Below are 20,411 nucleotides of genomic sequence, written 5' to 3'. Positions count from 1 at the left end.
GGAGCCAAGGAGCCTGTGAGCCATTGACAGCGCTCGTAGTTGAAACTTTGAAAGTGGCGAGCGAACGAAGCCTTTTCCCGCCTGTGACAGGCTTTGTGGCGTCGGGCGACCTCTCCTTACAATGTCTAACTTTTCTTGAAAAGTTCGTCTTGAGAATGGCGTTATAATTATATCCTCGACCAAATCGATATCTTCTCCTCCTTCCGCCATTGTGGGTTGAAAAAACAGCTTAGTAGTACGCAAATTAATTTGTTTATCAAATTCAGTTTCCTAGAACTCTATAGGACCTGCCTCTCAGTATTGGTAATCCAATCAAAAGACGTGCACGCACTACGCCTGCTAGCTGGCTCCTGTGTAACACTGGAGCCAGCCAGCAGGCGTACAATAGCCAACTCTAAAGCTGATTGGTTGACACAAAATTTTCATTTCCATTCACTATAAGCTACAAGCGCCCGCACTGTTGATTCTGAAGCCCTGAGGGCAGATTTTAGACCCCTGGCAACACATGATGGCTGAATATGATTGGATAAAAGATCTAACATAAAGACCAGCCCTCCAAATCTCAACCTGGGGCTGGGAGCAGTGCAACCAAGAGGAAAGCTATGAAATGAAGAGTATAACTCTTACTCTGGGGAATAATTTAATACATATTTGTGGGAAAATGTATATTTAAAAAATATATATATTCTGATGATGTTTAGGCCAGCAGAGAAGGCCTTGCAGGCCCTGACGGCCCACCACTGCTAAAAAGCAAGTAATCCCTTTGAAAACGGCCTATGTGGCATCGATATGAGTCAGAAACATTTATTTATTAAGTGTAAAAAGTATAATTTTGGCCATAAAGTCAGTTTTGTCTAAAACGAAGTTTGGAACCAGTAAATGAAGGTTGGGTTTGGATCAAAATTATGTCAACAAATAATATCATGACCCCTTTTGCCAAGTTCCATGTGTAAATTGCCTCTCCGCTTCCCTTCATTGAACGGGGCTCTGTTGTTTCATCATCCCCAATGCGTTCAAAGGAAAGCAGACTGAAAAGCCCTGTAAGGTTTGACCATGCCTCCACAGCCAAAGTTCTATGGTTTTCATTCTTTGCCGAAGGACCAGAGTATGCGGAATGGCTTGTAGGAGTTCGTCGGTCCCAATGTTTGCACCAGTAAGGCTAGCTTGGTGTGCAATGACCGGGGGTGATGAGTATAACCAGAGATACTGGAATATAATGACCTCTGGTTTAACTTACCTAAAAACGTTAGATAACGTTATTGCTGGTTATGTAGGTGGACATCTTTTGATAAACCAAGGCAGGCTAGCTAACGTTTAAGCTAACTTTAGCATACCTCATTAAAACTTAGGTCATAGCACATACAAGTTGGTGTATTGTCTAGATACTGCTGGTTATGTCACGTTATCATTTGATAATACTAGTGAGGCAGGCTAGCTAGCTAGCTACAAGCTAGCTACTGTTAGCCTACAAGTTGGATTTGCAAGTTAGTTCGTAGCTCATGCAAGTGTATTCTGTATGGTCTCGTCCAAAACGAAATAATGGATGCAGTTATGGTAGTAGCGAACTCATGTCTGAGTCTAACTAATACAGTAAACTAGGAGCAACAAACCGTAGCAGCGTCACCGGCCTGAATCTAATCCAATCTGGAGCACAGGAGGCTGCTGGGGGGAAAATGGCTTATAATAATGGCTGGAATTGAGCAAATGGAATGTCATCAAACACCTGGAAACCATGTGTTTGATGTATTTGATACCATTCCACTTACTTTGCTCCTGTCATTATCATGAGCCCGTTCTCCCTAATTAAGGTGCCACCAACCTTCTGTGATCTGGAGCTACAGTCAGTCTACATCTGTAAAGCATAGAATTAGGGGTTTCCACTAGTTACCACAGCCTCAAAGTCTTAAATGGGCTATATTGTAAAAATTCATGAAAACAAAAATTTACTTTTAAAGGTTGCTGGATTGAATCCCTGAGTTGACAAGGTAAAAATCTGTCCTTCTTTCCCTGAACAAGACAGTTAACCCACTGTTCCCTGGTAGACCATCATTGTAAATAAAAAAATTGTTCTTAACTTCTTGCCGCACGGATCCCTTTTACGGGATCATTTTCGTAAACAACCGCTGAATTGGCAGCGCGCCAAGCTCAAAAATAATCCTAAAAATATTTATAATCATGGAATCACAAGTGAAATATACCAAAACACAGTTTATCTTGTTGTTAATCCACCTATGGTGTCAGATTTTGAAAATATGCTTTACAGAGAAAGCAATCCAAGCGTTTGTGAGTGTATCAATCACTGCTAGAAAAGCTAGCCTTAAATTAGCTTGGTCACGAAAGTCAGAAAATCAATAAAATGAATCGCTTACCTTTGATAATCTTCGGATGTTTGTACTCACGAGACTCCCAGTTACACAATAAATGTTATTTTTGTTCGATAAAGATTAGTTTTATAACCAAAATCTGCCATTTCGTTTGCGCGTTATGTTCAGAAAACCACATGCTCGTTCCGGCCCTGAAAGGCAGACACACATTCCAAAAAGTATCAAATTCAAAAATATTTCAAAAAATATTTATAATCATGAAATCACAAGTGAAATATACCAAAACATAGCTTAGCTTGTTGTTAATCCACCTATGGTGTCAGATTTTGAAAATATGCTTTACAGCGAAAGCAATCCAAGCGTTTGTGAGTGTATCAATCACTGCTAGAAAAGCTAGCCTTAAATTAGCTTGGTCACGAAAGTCAGAAAATAAATAAAATGAATCGCTTACCTTTGATAATCTTCGGATGTTTGTACTCACGAGACTCCCAGTTACACAATAAATGTTCTTTTTGTTCGATAAAGATTAGTTTTATAACCAAAATCGCCATTTGGTTTGCGCGTTATGTTCAGAAAACCACAAGTCCGTTCTGGTACTGAAGGGCAGACAAAAATTCCAAAAAGTATCCGTAATGTTCGTAGAAACATGTCAAAGGTTTTTTATAATCAATCCTCAGGTTGATTTTAACATACACAATCAATCATATTTCAACCAGACGGTAAACTGTTCAATTCTACAGAGATAGAAAATGTCGAGCCAAATCTCTTCTGCGCAGGAACCAATCAAAGGACACCTGGTCATCCACTGGCGCGTTTTGATAAATCTCGCTCATTTTTCTAAATAAAAGCCTGAAACTATGTCTAAAGCCTTGTCACAGCCTGAGGAAGCCATTGGAAAAGGAATCTGGTTGATACCCCTTTAAATGGATATTTATATACATATTCTACAATCTGGGCCTGAGAAATAGTCCGTTTACCTTGGTAACGTTATTTAAAAAAAAAAAAAAAATCTGCTTCAAGAGGTTTTAACTGATTTGTCTAGTTAAATAAAGGTTAAAAAAAATCACTTTGTGGCTGTCGTAACTAGTGACGACCTAGAATTAGCTTGACTCAAATTACTGCCCTGATGACACAGATGGCTACATCAACAATGTGTGTTATGTGAAAAGTTTTATTAAAAAACACCTGGTTTGATAATCTAGTAGGTTAATTACCCAGCAAAGCAGATACAAGTAATATAGTCATTTTGGTTGTGAAGTGCATTATCAAAAAGCTTTGTCCTTTCTTTTCAACAAAATGCAGTTTACCACTTGGCTGTCTATTGTATCACCCTGTCACAGCCCCTCCCAGTCAACACCACCTCATAATATGAGGAAGTACATTGTTTATAAGGATTGCCTGCTGCAGTTGTTTGAGAGAGATTCAGTTTACAGCTGAACATGCAACAAGGGGACCCTCAGCATCACGCAGATATGCCCTCACTTTGAGCAGTGCTATAAATGGAACAGGAAGGACACTTGAATCAGGTTGGTGACGTTTGACCTGGTCATAGTTTGTCCCAATTCACCTTCTGATCGCTATGTTTACCATTCTCATTTCACATATCATGAGAACTGAAGTGAAATAGAAAGGTGAATGCAGCAATCGGGTTGGTTCCACCATGCTAATCAGAACCACAATTGATCACGTAAGCAGTGCACTGTGTGTGTGTGTGTTTGTGTGTGACCAACCCGTGTCTTTGATGAGGGGCCAGGAGCTGATCTATACTGCCATGCCAATCAAGGGGGCACTGGCAAAGTCCTTACCTCCAGCCTCACCTCCTGGCTGCTCACCAACGGTCGTTGATGGGGAGACCAGAATTAGGTATGTTAAGTCTGACCTGTTCAAACTTCAACGTAGTTCATGTTTGTTTGTTAGACATCACCTATCCTACTGCCATTGGATATATAACAGGGACTGTGTCTGTGTTTACAGATGCATCTATGGAGACAGATCTTCAAGACCTGCAAGATGATGTGAAGAAGTTCAGACCGACAGACAGGCTTGATATTGATGTCTCTGGATGGAGAGTGACCTGGCATGCAACACATCCACAATATGGGACTGAAGGGGATTACTAAAAATACAGTACAGCAGAAATGTCCAGCATTTGCAACAGCCTTTTCATTCTATGTGTCACTGATTAACTTTGCCTCAACTCTGCCTATTTCTACAGATGGAGAGGACTACAGATGCTTTTGCCAAATGCCAGACCTGTTCAAACTTCAACATAGTACCTGTTTGTGTGTCAGATATTAGCCATCCTAACTGCCATTGGTAATAGAACAGTGACTATGTGTGTATGTGTTCTCAGAAAAATAAAAAGAGTCAGCACATAGAGACAAGATGATGTCCAGACTGACAGACAGGCTTTATACTGATGTCACTGAATTGAGAGAGACCTGGCACTCGGCATTAACATTTTACTAGACACAACTTTTACTTGAATTGTCTTTTTTTAAGTTATTGAATTGAATGGTATCAGTCAATATGGGGAGGGAGACACCCTGTGTATTCTGCACCAGGATCAGGGAACTGTTGTATACAGGACACCACACAGGAAGGTATGGCCACTGACATGTTTGCCAAGGTAGCCACCTAAACACCTAACAAAATGCCGATGGGCACAGTATCTGTATCGGCTGGGAATGACAATGAAACGTGAAAGGTCACTTTGTGAAATTAGCAGAACACTGTGTCTATGGTATTATGTAAAGGGTTGTTTGTTCTACATGGACCTGTTACTACATTTGAAAGTTATTAAAACACTTAGTTTATAATACGTACATACATTCAGGAGGCTACTGACCTATTCAAAGCATCTCACCATACATCTGCCTGTAGTTATTGAACTCAACCTGCAGGGGGTTTCCTACTGGGCACAGACGCCAGTTCAACATCTAGTTTTTATTTACATTTGGTAGAGTTGTCAACTAATGTGAATTCAACATTAAATCAACAAAACATTTCACCATGTCATTGGATTTAGGTAAAGAAAATACAAAATTCCCTTATGTTGATGACTTTAAAAAAAAATGTCATCAGTTTTCCACATAGAATTTTTTGTTGTTGAAATGACACGGAAACAATGTTGATTCAACCAGTTTTTGCCCATTGGGTTGTTTGTTGTGATTGGGTGGGGGAAAACAGCTGCAGGCAAGGTTCTGACAGGTGGGTGTGTCTTGGTGGTGGCAAGGACACACCCAAGAAACACCCACATCCAACCACACTCCCAACCCAACTCACGTTTGGCTTCTGTCATGCCCACCAGCATTTCTTGAGGAGGAAGACAAAAAAGGAGGCCAAATTAACAGGTGTAGTTCCCTTTTAATTCCATAAATAATTGTTATTTTACTGACAATGTTTTGTTTGTTTTCTAAATATTCTTGCCGCCTTTCTTTTTTTAAATTATTGACCGCTGGAATATTCCTCAAGTATCTAATAATATACAGTTGAAGTAGGAAGTTTACATACACCTTAGCCAAATACATTTAAACTCAGCTTTTCACAATTCCTGACATTTAATCCTAGTAAAAATTCCCTGTTTTAGGTCAGTTAGGCTCACCACTTGATTTTAAGAATGTGAAATGTCAGAATAATAGTAGAGAGAATGATTTATTTCAGCTTTGATTTCTTTCATCACATTCCCAGTGGGTCAGAAATGTACATACACTCAATTAGTATTTGGTAGCACTGCCTTTAAATTGTTTAACTTGGGTCAAACGTTTCGGGTAGCCTTCCACAAGCTTCCCACAATAAATTGGGTGAATTTTGGCCCATTCCTCCTGACAGAGCTTGTGTAACTGAATCAGGTTTGTAGGCCTCCTTGCTCGCACACGCTTTTTCAGTTCTACCCACACATTTTCTATAGGATTGAGGTCAGGGCTTTGTGATGGCCACTCCAATACCTTGACTTTGTTGTCCTTAAGCCATTTTGCCACAACTTTGGAAGAATGCTTGGGGTCATTTATTCCTATAGAATTAGAAAAATAAAATATTATAAAAAATATATATTATATATAATATAAAATATTAAATAGAATCCTATTCCAATCCTATAGAAAATGTGTGGGTAGAACTGAAAAAGCATGTGCGAGCAAGGAGGCCTGCAAACCTGACTCAGTTACACCAGCTCTGCCAGGAGGAATGGGCCAAAATTCACCCAACTTATTGTGGGAAGCTTGTGGAAGGCTACCCGAAACATTTGACCCAAGTTAAACAATTTAAAGGCAATGCTACCAAATACTAATTGAGTGTATGTAAACTTCTGACCCACTGGAATGTGATGAAAGAAATCAAAGCTGAAATAAATCATTCTCTCTACCATTATTCTGACATTTCACATTCTTAAAATAAAGTGGTGATCCTAATTGACCTAAAACAGGGATTTTTTACTGGGATTAAATGTCAGGAATTGTGAAAAACTGAGTTTAAATGTATTTGGCTAAGGTGTATGTACATTTCCAACTTCAACTGTATATCTCTCAGATGTAGGAGAGACACTTCAGAACAAACTTCCTTTATATATGTTTTTGGGACTGTTGTTCCATGTAGCGAATCTGTTATTCAATGCGTTTGTATGGTCTCAGGCCCAAAATTATTTGATCAAATATACCGTTCAAAAGTTTGGGGTCACTTAGAAATCTGCTTGTTTTCCATGAAAACATACATGAAATGAGTTTCAAAATGAATAGTAAATATATTCAAGACGTTGACAAGGTTATAAACAATGATTTTTAATTGAAATAATAATTGTGTCCTTCAAACTTTGCTTTCGTCAAAGAATCCTCCATTTGCAGCAATTACAGCCTTGCAGACCTTTGGAATTCTAGTTGTCAATTTGTTGAGGTAATCTGAAGAGATTTCACCCCATGCTTCCTGAAGCACCTCCCGCAAGTTGGATTGGCTTGATGGGCACTTCTTACGTACCATACGGTCAAGCTGCTTCCACAAAAGCTCAATAGGGTTGAGATCCGGTGACTGTGCTGGCCACTCAATTATAGACCGAATACCAGCTGACTGCTTCTCCCCTAAATAGTTCTTGCATAGGTTGGAGCTGTGCTTTGAGTAATTGTCCTGTTGTAGGATATGGCTTTTCTTTGCAACTCTGCCTAGAAGGCCAGCATCACAGAGTCGCCTCTTCACTGTTGACTTTGAGATTGATGTGTTGTGGGTACTATTTAGTGAAGCTGCCAGTTGAAGACTTGTGAGGCATCTGTTTCTCAAACTAGACACTCTAATGTACTTGTCCTCTTGCTCAGTTCTGCACCGGGGCCTCCCACTCCTATTTCTATTCTGGTTAGAGCCAGTTCGCGCTGTTCTGTGAAGGGAGTAGTACACAGCGTTGTACGAGATCTTCAGTTATCGAATGTAATAGCCTTCATTTCTCAGAACAAGAATAGACTGACGAGTTTCAGAACAAAGGTCTTTGTTTCTGGCCATTTTGAGCCTGTAATTGAAACCACAAATAGTCTAAAGAAGGCCAGTGTTATTGCCTCTTTAATCAGGACAACAGTTTTCAGCTTCCTAACATAATTGCAAAAGGGTTTTCTAATGATCAATTAGCCTTTTAAAATGATCAACTTGGATTAGCTAACACAACGTGCCATTGGAACACAGGAGCGATGGTTGCTGATAATGGGCATATGTACGCCTATGTAGATACTCCATAAAAAAATCTGCCATTTCCAGCAACAATAGTAATTTACAACATTAACAATGTCTACACTGTATTTCTGATCAATTTGTTGTTATTTTAATGGACAAAAATGAGCTTTTCTTTAAAAAACAAGGACATATTTTTTATATTTGATACTTCAAGGGGTCTTAAAATTCGAAATCAAAACCTCTCGAGCCAGCTAGGGCGTGGAACCCCGACGAGCTGGCTAGTCACCCCCGGTTCCATCGGCAGCGTATGATGGCAGCGTATGATGGCTTCGGGATTCTGTAAAAAACGACGCCGGACAGGAGAAGAAGTTACGGGTAGTCAGACATTTATTCGGGAACAGACAAGGAAACAAGACAGGAACAGCGTCAGAACACGGGTAACACGAATATGAAACAATTAATCCCGAAGCAGAGAACAGAGTTTGGGAACAGACAGATATAGGGAATGTAATGACACAAGTAATTGAGTCCACGTGAGTCTAATGATTGCTGATGTGCGTGACGGGGGGAAGGCAGGTGTGCGTACTGACGGTGTCTTGAGTTCGTAATGCTGGGGATCCTGTCGCCCCTCGAGCGCCAGGGGGAGGAAGCGCAGGAGCAGGTGTGACAGCAACGAAAAGTCAGCCTATAGGGAGGAGGTAAGTGAACTGGCATTCGTGGTGCCAGGACAACAACCTCTACCTCAACGTCAACAAAACAAAGGAGTTGATTGTTGACTTCAGGAAGCATCGGAGGGTTTGCTGCAGTGAAGAAAGTCAGAAGTTTAAAAATGTTTAAGACCCCTTTGAAGTATCACATTTTTTAAAATATATAATTTGATGAAAAAAATGTTTTGTCCTTACTGCCCATACAAACACATAGAATAACAGATTCAATACATGGAACAACAGATAGTCCCAAAATAAAATCAGTTTGTTCTGAAGAGTCTGTCCTATATCTGAGACAAGAAATATTATGATTTTTTTTTACATACATAACACTTGCCCCCCAATCCCGCCTTCACTTATACATGTGTTGATATTGTACTTTAAAGTGTGCCTTCCTGTATTTTATGGTAAAATGTTTATTCTATTCTACTGAGCCATCTTCTACTGAGCCATTTAGCCGTTCATATTCTTCTCGTTTATTATTTCTTGTTGTTGTTGCATTGTCGAAAAGGAACCTGCAAGTAAGCATTTCATTGTACAGTGTATACCATGTCTATCTTGTACATATGACTAATACAATTTGAAACTGAAATTTAAACCATTGTGTGGGTGAAGTAATTGATGAGGAGCAGAGAGGAAATTATTTTGCTGCCCGGGTCCCCCAAACAACTGTGGTACTCCTAGGAACTTCAGTCAAAAAGAGTGATACTGAGTAACCTACAATAATATTCTCCCCCATTCACTGTAAGGTACCCCATTCTTTTACTTGTGTCTTGATAGAATGAAAACACACTTTTTTGAATTCCACTGAGGCTGTGCTGACTTACAGTACAGTGAGGGAGGTGTAGACAGAGCTCACAGAGCGAGTACCCCATGCACTTTTACTTTTCTCTTGGGAGACTGAAAACATACTTGCTGGATTCCACTGAGTGAAGCTGTGCCGACTTACAGTACAGAGGGAGGGAGGTGTAGACAGAGTCAGTCGACAGAGAGTGTGCTACATGTCATCCAGATAAGAGAGAAGGACCATCTGTTGCCTGCAGAGCCATTTAGATGACTGTACATCACGGTGGTTTATGTAAAGAGCTGAGGTGTGCTTCACAAGGCAACAGCACGCAGAGCCTGTGTACTCTTACTAATATCAATATTAGCCCTTCCATTCTCTTCCTCCCCAGTCCATTAGCACATTATTCATTTTATTTTGAACCAGAGGGTAGCAGTTTACTTTACTTTGAAATGAGTTAGTCGTGGTACACATGTTCAGTAGCATTGACATAATTAAAAGCTTTTTTGATGTTTTATAATATAAAATTGTGCTCCAACATTGACACACACAATCTCTCTTCAGACAGCTCTTGAAATGGTCTCAAACTGGTCGGTGGACCCTTTAATGGAGTGTAACCACACAGCAGCCTGGGATTGGGTGTACTCCATCCAGCCAGTTTACATGTCCGTCATCTGCCTGCTGGGAATGGTGGGCAACACCTTCGTGCTGTGGGTGTTCTGCTTCCAGAAGAGACACAGCACAGTGGCAGACATCTACCTGGGGAACCTGGCTGCTGCAGACCTCCTCATGGTGTCCTGCCTGCCCTTCTGGGTGGTGGCGGTCATACAGGAGTTCCACTGGCCATTTGGTGAGCTTATGTGTCAGCTGGTGAACATTGTCATTGGGATGAACTACTACTGCAGCGTCCTGTTCCTTACGCTGGTGAGTGTGGACAGGTACCTGGTGCTGGCCCGTCCCCTGTCGTCCCAGGGCAGGGGAAGAAAACCAGCCTGGGCCAGCGGGATCTGCCTGGTTGTCTGGGTGGTGGGCGCTCTTCTCAGCCTCCCAGCCCTGCTCTTCCGATCCGTCCAGTTCTTCCCCCACCTGGGGGTGGAGGCGTGCTACATGGCATACCCCCACGACGGCTGGAGGCTGCGCTACAACCTGACCGTCAACATAGTGGGCTTTCTGGTTCCTATACCCATTGTGTCCTTCTGCAGCTACCACATCATCAGTGTCCTACGGGACAACCAGGCGAGCAGGGGGAGGAGCACAACGGCGGCAGGCACGGAGAGGAAGGCTGCCCAGCTGGTGCTTATCGTCCTGGCCATCTTCATCCTCTGCTGGCTGCCCTACCAGGTGGTCATCTTCCTGGATACCCTGTATCACTATGAGGTCATCTCTGGCTGTGGCTGGATGGATGTATTAGAAATCAGCACTCAACTGGCTACCTACCTGGGCTACAGCAACAGCTCACTGAACCCTTTTCTGTATGTGATTGTGGGGAAGCACTTTAAGCAGAGGGCAAGAGGGGTATGTAGACAGATGATGTGCTGTGGAAAGGGAAGGAAGTCCTATCATACTGTCAATCTCAACTCCACCATTAAGTACACAGACTCCACTAAGGTATGATTTATAAACCCCAAATAACCATGTCATTTTAAAGCACATATTTCTGCACTGGCATCACTGTTTTGTGTAACAGCAACTTGTGAATGTGTTTTGTGTTCACATTGTATTTAGCTTTGCTACTGTGTGTTTTCTTTAAATCAAATCAAACTTTATTTGTCACATGCGCCAAATACAAGTGTAGACCTTACCGTGACATGCTTACTTACAAGCCCTTAACCAACAGTTCAGTTAAAGAAGAGGTTAAGAAAATATTTACCAAATAAACTAATGTAAAAAATAATACAAAGTACCACAATAACATAACAATAACGAGGCTATATACAGGGGGTACCGGTACCGAGTCAGTGTGCAGGGGTACAGATTAGTTGAGGTAATTTGTACATGTAGGTAGGGGTGAAGTGACTATGCATAGATAATAAACAGCGAGTAGCAGATGTGTACAAAACAAATGGGGGGGGGGGGGCAATGTAAATAGTCCGGTGGCCATTTGATGAATTGTTCAGCAGGCTTATGGCTTGGGGGTAGAAGCTGTTAAGGAGCCTTTTGGTCCTAGACTTGGCGCTCCGGTACCACTTACCATGTGATAGCAGAGAAAACAGTCTATGACTTGGGTGACTGGAGTCTCTGACAATTTGATGGGCTTTCCTCTGACACCGCCTATCATATAGCTCCTGGATGGCAGGAAGTTTGGCCCCAGTGATGTACTGGGCCATACACACTACCCTCTGTAGCGACTTACGGTCAGATGCCGAGCAGTTGCCATACCAGGCGGTGATGCAACCGGTCAGGATGCTCTCGATGGTGCAGCTGTACAACCTTTTGAGGATCTGGGGACCCATTCCTAATCTTTTCAGTCTCCTGAGGGGGAATAGGCGTTGTCGTGCCCTCTTCACGACTGTCTTGGTGTGTTTGAACCATGATAGTTTGTTGGTGATGTGGACACCGAGGAACTTTAAACTCTCGACCCGCTCCACTACAGCCCCGTCGATGTTAATGGGAGCCTGTTCAGCCCTCCTTTTCCTGTAGTCCACAATCAGCTCCTTTGTCTTGCTCACATTGAGGGAGAGGTTGTTGTCCTGGCACCACACTGCCAGTTCTCTGACCTCCTCCGTAGAGGCCGTCTCATCGTTGTTGGTGATCAGGCCTACCCTTGTTGTGTCGTAAGCAAACTTAATGATGGTGTTGGAGTCGTGTTTGGCCACACAGTCGTGGATGAACAGGGAGTATAGGACACACCCCTGAGAGGCCCCAGTGTTGAGGATCAGCGTAGAAGACATGTTGTTGCCTACCCCCTACCCGTCAGGAAGTCCAGGATCCAGTTGCAGAGCGAGGTGTTTAGTCCCAGGGTACTTAGCTTAGTGATGAGCTTCATGGGCACTATGGTGTTGAACGCTGAGCTGTAGTCAATGAATAGAATTCTCACATAGGTGTTCCTTTTGTCCAGGTGGAAAAAGGCAGTGTGGAGTGCGATTGAGATTGCGTCATCTGTGGATCTGTTGTGGCAGTATGCAAATTGGAGTGGGTCTAGGGTATCCGGGAGGATGCTGTTGATGTGAGCCATGACCAGCCTTTCAAAGCACGTCATGACTACCGACGTGAGTGCTACGGGGCGGTAATCATTTAGGCAGGTTACCTTCGCTTCCTTGGGCACAGGGACTATGGTGGTCTGCTTGAAACATGTAGGTATTACAGACTCAGGGAGAGGTTGAAAATGTCAGTGAAGACACTTGACAGTTGGGCTGCGCATGCTTTGAGTACAAGTCCTGGTAATCCGTCTGGCCCTGCAGCTTTGTTAATGTTGACCTGTTTAAAGGTCTTGCTTACATCGGCCACCAAGAGCGTTATCACACAGTCATCCAGAACAGCTGATGCTCTTGTGCATGAGTCAGTGTTGCTTGCCTCAAAGCGAGCATAAAAGGCATTTAGCTCATCTGGTAGGCTCGCGTTACTGGGCAGCTCACGTCTGAGTTTCCCTTTGTAGTCCGTAATAGTTTTCAAGCCTGACCACATCCAACGAGCGTCAGAGCCGGTGTAGTAGGATTCAATCTTAATCGTGTATTGACGCTTATCATGTTTGATGGTTCGTCTTAGGGCATAACGGGATTTCTTATAAACGTCCGAATTAGTGTCCCGTTCCTTGAAAGCGGCAGCTCTAGCCTTTAGCTCGATGCAGATGTTGCCTGTAATCCATGGCTTCTGGTTTGGATATGTACGTACGGTCACTGTGGCGACGATGTCGTCAATGCACTTATTGATGAAGCCAATGACTGAGGTGGTATACTCCTCACTGCCATTGGATGAATCCTGGAACATATTCCAGTCTGTGCTAGCAAAACAGTCCTGTAGCGTAGCATCCGTGTCATCTGACCACTTCCTTATTGAGCGAGTCACTGGTATACCTGTATCTCAAAAAGGTTTCTCAGTGATTTTAGATTTTATATGGTTTAGACATTTTTATTAATTCATACAAATAAAACATCTGTAAAGTCCTTGATAATAATCTATTTTATATGATAAGTGAATGTTTTACTGACCAATACTGTGGAATAGTTATTCAATAGCTAAACTGCACAATAAAGATTGCAATGACTTGTTTGGTACTTACTATGCACAATTCCATGTGAAATGATTGAATGTAGTTAATGACAGGTCAGAGTAACAATCCAAATATACCCTCACATTGTCATAATGTGTGAGAAGGGGATATAGAGTACATTCTTATTCAACTCTAAGATGATGTCTAGCCAGCAAACAGACATTGGTTGTTGTGATGAATATCGGCCATACAGTATAACAGACCAGAAGCTAAGTATGTTTACAGAGACTATGACTGATGGTTTTTGGAGTGCCAAAGAAGGGAAAGATCAGAGGGGTGTAGTCTGTACTGTATATATCTGTTCTGTACACTAAAGTGGATGTTTTGGTCTATGTAGAAATGAACCAGAGTGAAATAAGGCGGACACATTAAGTGGACCTAAAGCATGGGCCTACACTGAGTGTACAGAAAATTAGCACCACCTTCCTAGTTGCACCCCTTTTGCCCTCAGAACAGCCTCAATTTGTGGGGGCATGGACTTTACAAGGTGAAAGCGTTCCACAGAGATGCTGGCCCATATTGACTCCAATCCTTTCCACAGTTGTGTCAAGTTGGCTGGATGTCCTTTGGGTGGTGGACCATTCTTGATACACACGGGAAACTGTTGAGTGTGAAAAACCCAACAATGTTGCAGTTCTTGACACACTCAAACCGGTGCGCCTGGCATTTACCATGTTCAAAGGCACTTCATTATGTTGCCTTGCCAATTCCCTCTCTGAATGACACATACACAATCCATGTCTCAATTTTCTCAAGGCTTAAAAATACTTTTTTAACCTGTCTCCTCCCCTTCATCTACACTGGTTGAAGTGGATTAAACAAGTGAGTTCAATAAGGCATCATAGCTGTCACCTGGTTTCAACTGGTCAGTCTGTCATGGAATGAGCAGGTGTTGCTAATGTTTTATACACTCAGTGTATAGTACCTATAGAATGTTTCTGTAAAAATATGCATTACCATTACACTCTATAATCCAGAAACATTATTTTATTGTGATTCTATTTTATTTTTATCTATTTGTTAACTTTCTTACTTTTTAACTGCATTGTTGGGAAAGGGCTCATAAGTAAGAATTTCACGGTAAAGTCTACACTTGTTGTATTCGGCGCACGGGACAAATAAAATGTTATTCACTTTCAAACAACTCATGATGAAATATAAACAGAGGCTGTTCAATGATTAAGTTTAAATCTACTCGAAAGAAAGGGGGTACAGAAAGGAAATCATAGATCAAGCCAGCTACTTGGCCCTCGGCCTACAGTTATGTATGTGTGTTCTTACACCTCTGCCAAAAAGCTCCGGACCACTGCATAGAGGTTATAATAATGTTCTAAAATAATTCTAAAAGGAAAGTGGGTTTGTACACTTAAATGGGTTTGTACACTTAAATGGGTTTGTACACTTAAATGGGTTTGTACACTTAAATGGGTTTGTACACTTAAATGGGTTTGTACACTTAAATGGGTTTGTACACTTAAATGGGTTTGTACACTTAAATGGGTTTGTACACTTAAATGGGTTTGTACACTTAAATGGGTTTATACACTTAAATGGGTTTGTACACTTAAATGGGTTTATACACTTGGCAAACAAGCTGTTCGCTTGACAAAATACACGTTCTCTCTTGAATATTCGTACATTCTGATCTAACCTTTGGCGCTTCAGGAGGCAAACTGAAAGTGGCTTATAAACAAGTTGACATACACGGTGGGACAAGGTTGTCAAAAAATGTTGTATACAGAACCAAACTTTCCAGCAGATCTCTCCCTAACTCAGTGAGTAGCTTAAAGATGAACAACACTACAAAACTCCTTTCAAAAATAAATTAACACTACGTAAGCAATTTATTACATGACATTCAAAAAGATGGCTCTGCGAGCCAGGCATCTGAATAAAGTAATTATATAGAGACTAAAGTAATTTAGTACAAATTAATACTGATAGACCAACACACTGACTGCCACTTTTTAGAGGTTATTCAACTTGACAAGAAGAAAGCATAGTTGTTTGATCAGCCATCTGTATTTTTAAGAATGTTCTACTCAGAGTCGCACATGATAAACCTTTCATGAGTTACTAAATCACATTTTAGAAGAAATAGTAATAAAAAAATGTGTGATCAATTACTCCAAGGACTCCTGTCATGTCTTTATTAAAACATCATGCTTAAATCCCTCTTTTGTCAAACAACACCAGAAATACTAAACATGTATGTGGATTCTGCATACTTAAGCAACCACAGCTTAACTGGAATACGGTAACCCTACAAGGGAGTTTTGAAGAGTTTGGACTTCAGCATACATTTTTGAAAGATATCTGGCTACAATGTTCAGGAGATTAATTACAGTGTTTTCCCCCGTGGCTTCTATTTCCATGCCAAATACAGTATCCAACTTCAGAGTCACAATATTTACATTAATATTGTTGTTTCTTAGTGAATAGTAAGCACAGATAAGATATTTTCCTATAACCACAGAGCTGGTGATCTCCATGGCAATGCTACTGTCAGAAAACAGTACTTCCCACCATCTAGACTCCTCTCCACAACAGAATGGATCCTGGTCTACAGCATCATCCCTCCCTACACCTTTACCCTGTGTGTGGTGAAGCTGCTGGGTAATGGCTTCATCCTTCTGGTTTTCCATCTCCAGAGGGGCCAGTGCCCCATACAAGAGATATACCTGGGAAACCTGGCCCTGACTGACCTGCTCCTCGTGGCCTGCCTGCCCTTCTAGGCCATGAACATCCTCAACGACAACAACTGGCCATATGGAGACTTCCTGTGACACATAGTCAATCAGTCTATCCTGGTCAACTTCTATACCAGCATCTACCTGTTGGCAATGGTTAGTGTGGACCGCTACTTAGCGCTGGTGAGGACCATAAGGGCCAGTTGGCTGTGGTGGAAGTGCTACGCATTGGTGGGCTGCCTCATCCTGTGGCTGTTTGGTCTGCTGATGGGGGTGCTGGCGACGATTCACAGAAAGGTGATGTTTGTTGATGAACTTCAGACAATGGTGTGTATTCTGGAGTATCCTGAGAACTCTGGGGAATCTTGGAAGCTGACCCACAACCTCCTGATGAACATTGTGGACTTTATTCAATCTGTTGTGGTGATTATTTCCTGCAGTTGTAACATCATTAGAGCCCTGTGGAAGAGGAGGGAGAGTGTTTACATAGAGGATAGAAACTACAGGAAGGCCACAGTCCTCGTTTGCGCCGTGACGCTGCTGTTCCTTGTGCGTTGGAGTCACATTCAACTCTTCACCCTACTCGATATACTGTGTGAATTAGAGGTCTTGGACAAGAAGTGGGATCATACCTTGGATATTGGAACCCAAATTTCAACGTACCTAGCATTTCTGAACAGTAGCCTAAACCCTGTGCTGTAAGTATTTTCCGGTCAGTTATTTAGGAGGAAAGTTAGCGCCATCTACAGGAAAACTAAGAATCGCAGGAGCTCTACTGCAACTGAAAGCTGAAATGCCAGTGTATCAACCTATTGCCAAAGGGTTGATCAAATCAAACCTCTTGTAATACAGACATGTCTTCCTGCATTTTCCTGCACATTTGTGATTTGATATCAACTAAATGGCATTTTTAATGAATAACGCAATTTATCAAATATATCCACATCAAATGTGTGCAATCTAGAACCCCATTATGTAGACCTATCAGATTTAGATTGCACGGAAATAATAGTCTCAAAAGTAAGATAGTGACGATGTTTCCTGAAGCGTATATTGTGTACTCACAATGTCACAATGTCAATTTTAATGCTAAATATAACTTTTCCAGTCCTTTCTCTGAGACAAGCAAGAGAGGTTGTAGATTATAGCAGGGAAGATCATGGGGGTGATAGATTTGAAATGCTACATAGGTGTGTGCGTTTCCATGAGCCTTTGGAGCGATGTTCCAACATTTTTCAAACCAAAGGGAAGAGCGAGAAACTCAATTAAGCCTCCCGGAGTAACAAATGCCATCTTCTGGATGCTGTCAGAGTCCATGGCCAACTGCCAGTATCTGCTCTTGAGGTAGATAGTGCTGAATACTGTTGCTCCATGTAAGGACTCCAGTATTTCCTGAATTTGAGGCGTGGGGTAGTCATCAAAAGGGTTCTTCGCATTGATGCCTCTGTAATCAACACAAAACCTTGTTCCTCCTTTTTCTTCACAAGCACTACAAGTGAGGCCTAGGGGGATGTAGAACGTCTGACCTTGCCGCTGCTCACCATGTCCTTGATCCGTCTATCTATGAACTCCTGCCTCTGCAAAGACACTAGGTAGGCCTTCTTTATGGGGACCTTGTCAGCTCTTATGATGCAGTGAGAGACAGGAGTAGTGAGTACAACAGAATTTGTGAAAACAGTGGGCCACTCATGCAACAAGCAGTCAAGCTCTGCACAAATCTGTGGGCTGGTGTCCACCACACTAACTAGCTGCTGTATTAGGGCTTCAGATTTCTCACAACGTGACGTGGAGACATTGGCCCACAGCTTCATGCACAGCTTAAAAGCCTATTGCATGAGTGGCCCACTGTTTGCACAAATTCTGTTGTACTCATTACTCTTGTCTCTGACTGCACCATAACTGATAAGGTCCCCAGTCACCTTTGAAAAACAACTCTCCTGTTTTGTGTGCTTTATGCACATAAATATGATGTATGAACTGCAAACCACCCATGTTTAATTGTTGAGTTCACCATTCACTCTCTCAGCACACAGTTCTCTCTCACCTGCAGTGCTGATTTCGTGTGACATTCAAGACAAAGAAATGCTAGAGACTAATAATGTTTGACATTCACTTTAGGATGCTAAGTTAAACAGTCACATCCCTGGTGCTTGAGAGAATGCAGGTTCTAGAGCAAAAGCCATGAAATTCCTGATAAAATCTTGACTTTTAAAACCATTAAGGCAAATGGGTTTTTTCTTGGATTTTTGGGGGAGCAGTTGTTCTATTTGTCATTGTGCACAGGGATGATGGTAATTAATATGTAAATACATAAATAGAGTAAAGGACTAATCAAAACATTATTCACAAGAGTACCTCCGTTGAACTTTCACCATTTGAATGAGGGCATTTCTGAGGAAAACCCTTATGCAAATATTTTCCTTGATGGAGACAGAAATTTGGCACCGAAATAAATATTGTGTGAGAGCAAAAGTAAAGAAACACCTAGAAGAACAATATGTTACCAATGTTTTATTTTCATACAGCAGATAAGAGTGCCAAATATTACATCCTAGAAAATTCACGCAGTCTCCTCCCTTTCAGTTTACAATATGTTTAGGGGGGATTTTAAATGTAGTTAGGGGTTGACATAATTGCTACGCGAGTGACATTCAATTATCTGCTATATGGACCATCAGGGGTATTAGCCATCTGGGGCTCCAACAGCTACAACAGAGCTAAAACAGCACTGTTCACACTAATTTCACCTTGTTTACAGTCTACAAATCCATCGCTTTGTGACATCTGCCATTATGTATAATGAAAGCTTTTTCTATTTTCATCCAACGCTATAGAGGAGATTAATATCATAAACATGAAGGAAATTAGGTTATAGTGTCCTGCTTCGTGGTTGAACTATGCCAATAGACAGAAATGTGGAATAATAAATTATGTTTGATACAAATGTCATCAAAATTCCAGATGATCATTATTTACATTCAAATAGGGTGTCACGATTTTTGTTTGACCATGTTTGTATCCTAATGTACTTTTAACAAAACATATCTGAGAAATATGTCTACTGTTGGACAGGCATCTGTGTAAGAACACAAGAGCCATCTGTTTTCTTCACCCAAACTTTCCTCTCCTGTTGTGAGTACATGGAAATGGTTGCAGTGTAACAATTTGCGTGATCAAATGTTGACAGAGGAGATAGAACAGTGGGTTGATGCAGTAAGGCTGTTTGTCCGCTCTACCTCAATGAAACAAAAGAGGAAAACATCACATCACCTTCCACAAATACACTCCTAAACAGTCCATGCACACCATTATGTTACATTACGTGTGCTTGTGGGGCCGCCGTCTTTTCAGAGGTAAATCAACCAGATAACATTCCTACTTATCAATTTGTCCTTTTCAGGTAAGTCTTCATGGTGACAGGAACAGGGAAATATGCATGTGCATCAAATGCATACGTAACATTTACAGTATTTATTCATATATATTTGGATACCCATTACTCAACTAACATTGGTAGAGCCATTCTCACAAGTTCCAGAAAATTAATTTGCATGCATAGAATTCACATGGAATAGAGGGGCTCCCAACATCCCTTTTCTCATTGAACCATACAATTAGAGTAGTTGACTACAGCACAGAGCATGCAGAGTCATCTAACTCAGAGAAGGCAAAGACGGACCCAACAGTAGCACCACGCAATCAGACCAATTCTAACCTTCCTGACCCCTGCATTAAAGACAAAACGGGTGGACCGCCACATACTGTATACCCAGCGCCGTACTCCCTCTTCTTCCTCGTAGGCTTCCCCGGGCTAACTGCCTGTCTCTCTAGGTGGCCTGGCTGCTAATGAGGAATGGCAACAATTTGGCCGTGTACCTGGTCAACCTATCAATCTCAGACCTCCTCTACACTATCTCCGTGCTGGTGTGGATGGGGCCGGCCCTGGGTCGGCCCGTACGGGACACCCTCTGTAGCCTGGTGTCTGTGGTGATGTACCATAGTTTCTACATTGGGTCTGATCTCCTCTGCTGCATCTCAGTGGATCGCTAA

General features: G+C 41.8%; 1 protein-coding gene and 1 pseudogene across 1 annotated transcript; both read left to right on the top strand.

Moving 5' to 3' along the window:
• Positions 1-10,037: 10,037 nt before the first annotated feature.
• Positions 10,038-11,075, top strand: LOC129812113 (B2 bradykinin receptor-like). The gene has a single exon (XM_055864047.1). It carries the CDS (start codon positions 10,038-10,040, stop codon positions 11,073-11,075), a length of 1,038 nt encoding a protein of 345 aa, XP_055720022.1.
• A 4,074-nt stretch (positions 11,076-15,149) lies between these two features.
• LOC129812112 (B2 bradykinin receptor-like) lies at positions 15,150-20,411 on the top strand (annotated as a pseudogene).

Source organism: Salvelinus fontinalis, chromosome 15 (assembly GCF_029448725.1).
Source record: "Salvelinus fontinalis isolate EN_2023a chromosome 15, ASM2944872v1, whole genome shotgun sequence".
Classification (NCBI taxonomy): Eukaryota; Metazoa; Chordata; class Actinopteri; order Salmoniformes; family Salmonidae; genus Salvelinus; species Salvelinus fontinalis.
The sequence above is the reverse complement of the archived record's forward strand: the minus strand, read 5'-3'. Positions and strand labels throughout refer to the sequence as shown.

Coding starts and splice junctions, on each gene's coding strand:
- LOC129812113 (XM_055864047.1), top strand. CDS start 10,038: ATGGTCTCAAACTGGTCGGTGGACCCTTTAATGGAGTGTAACCACACA.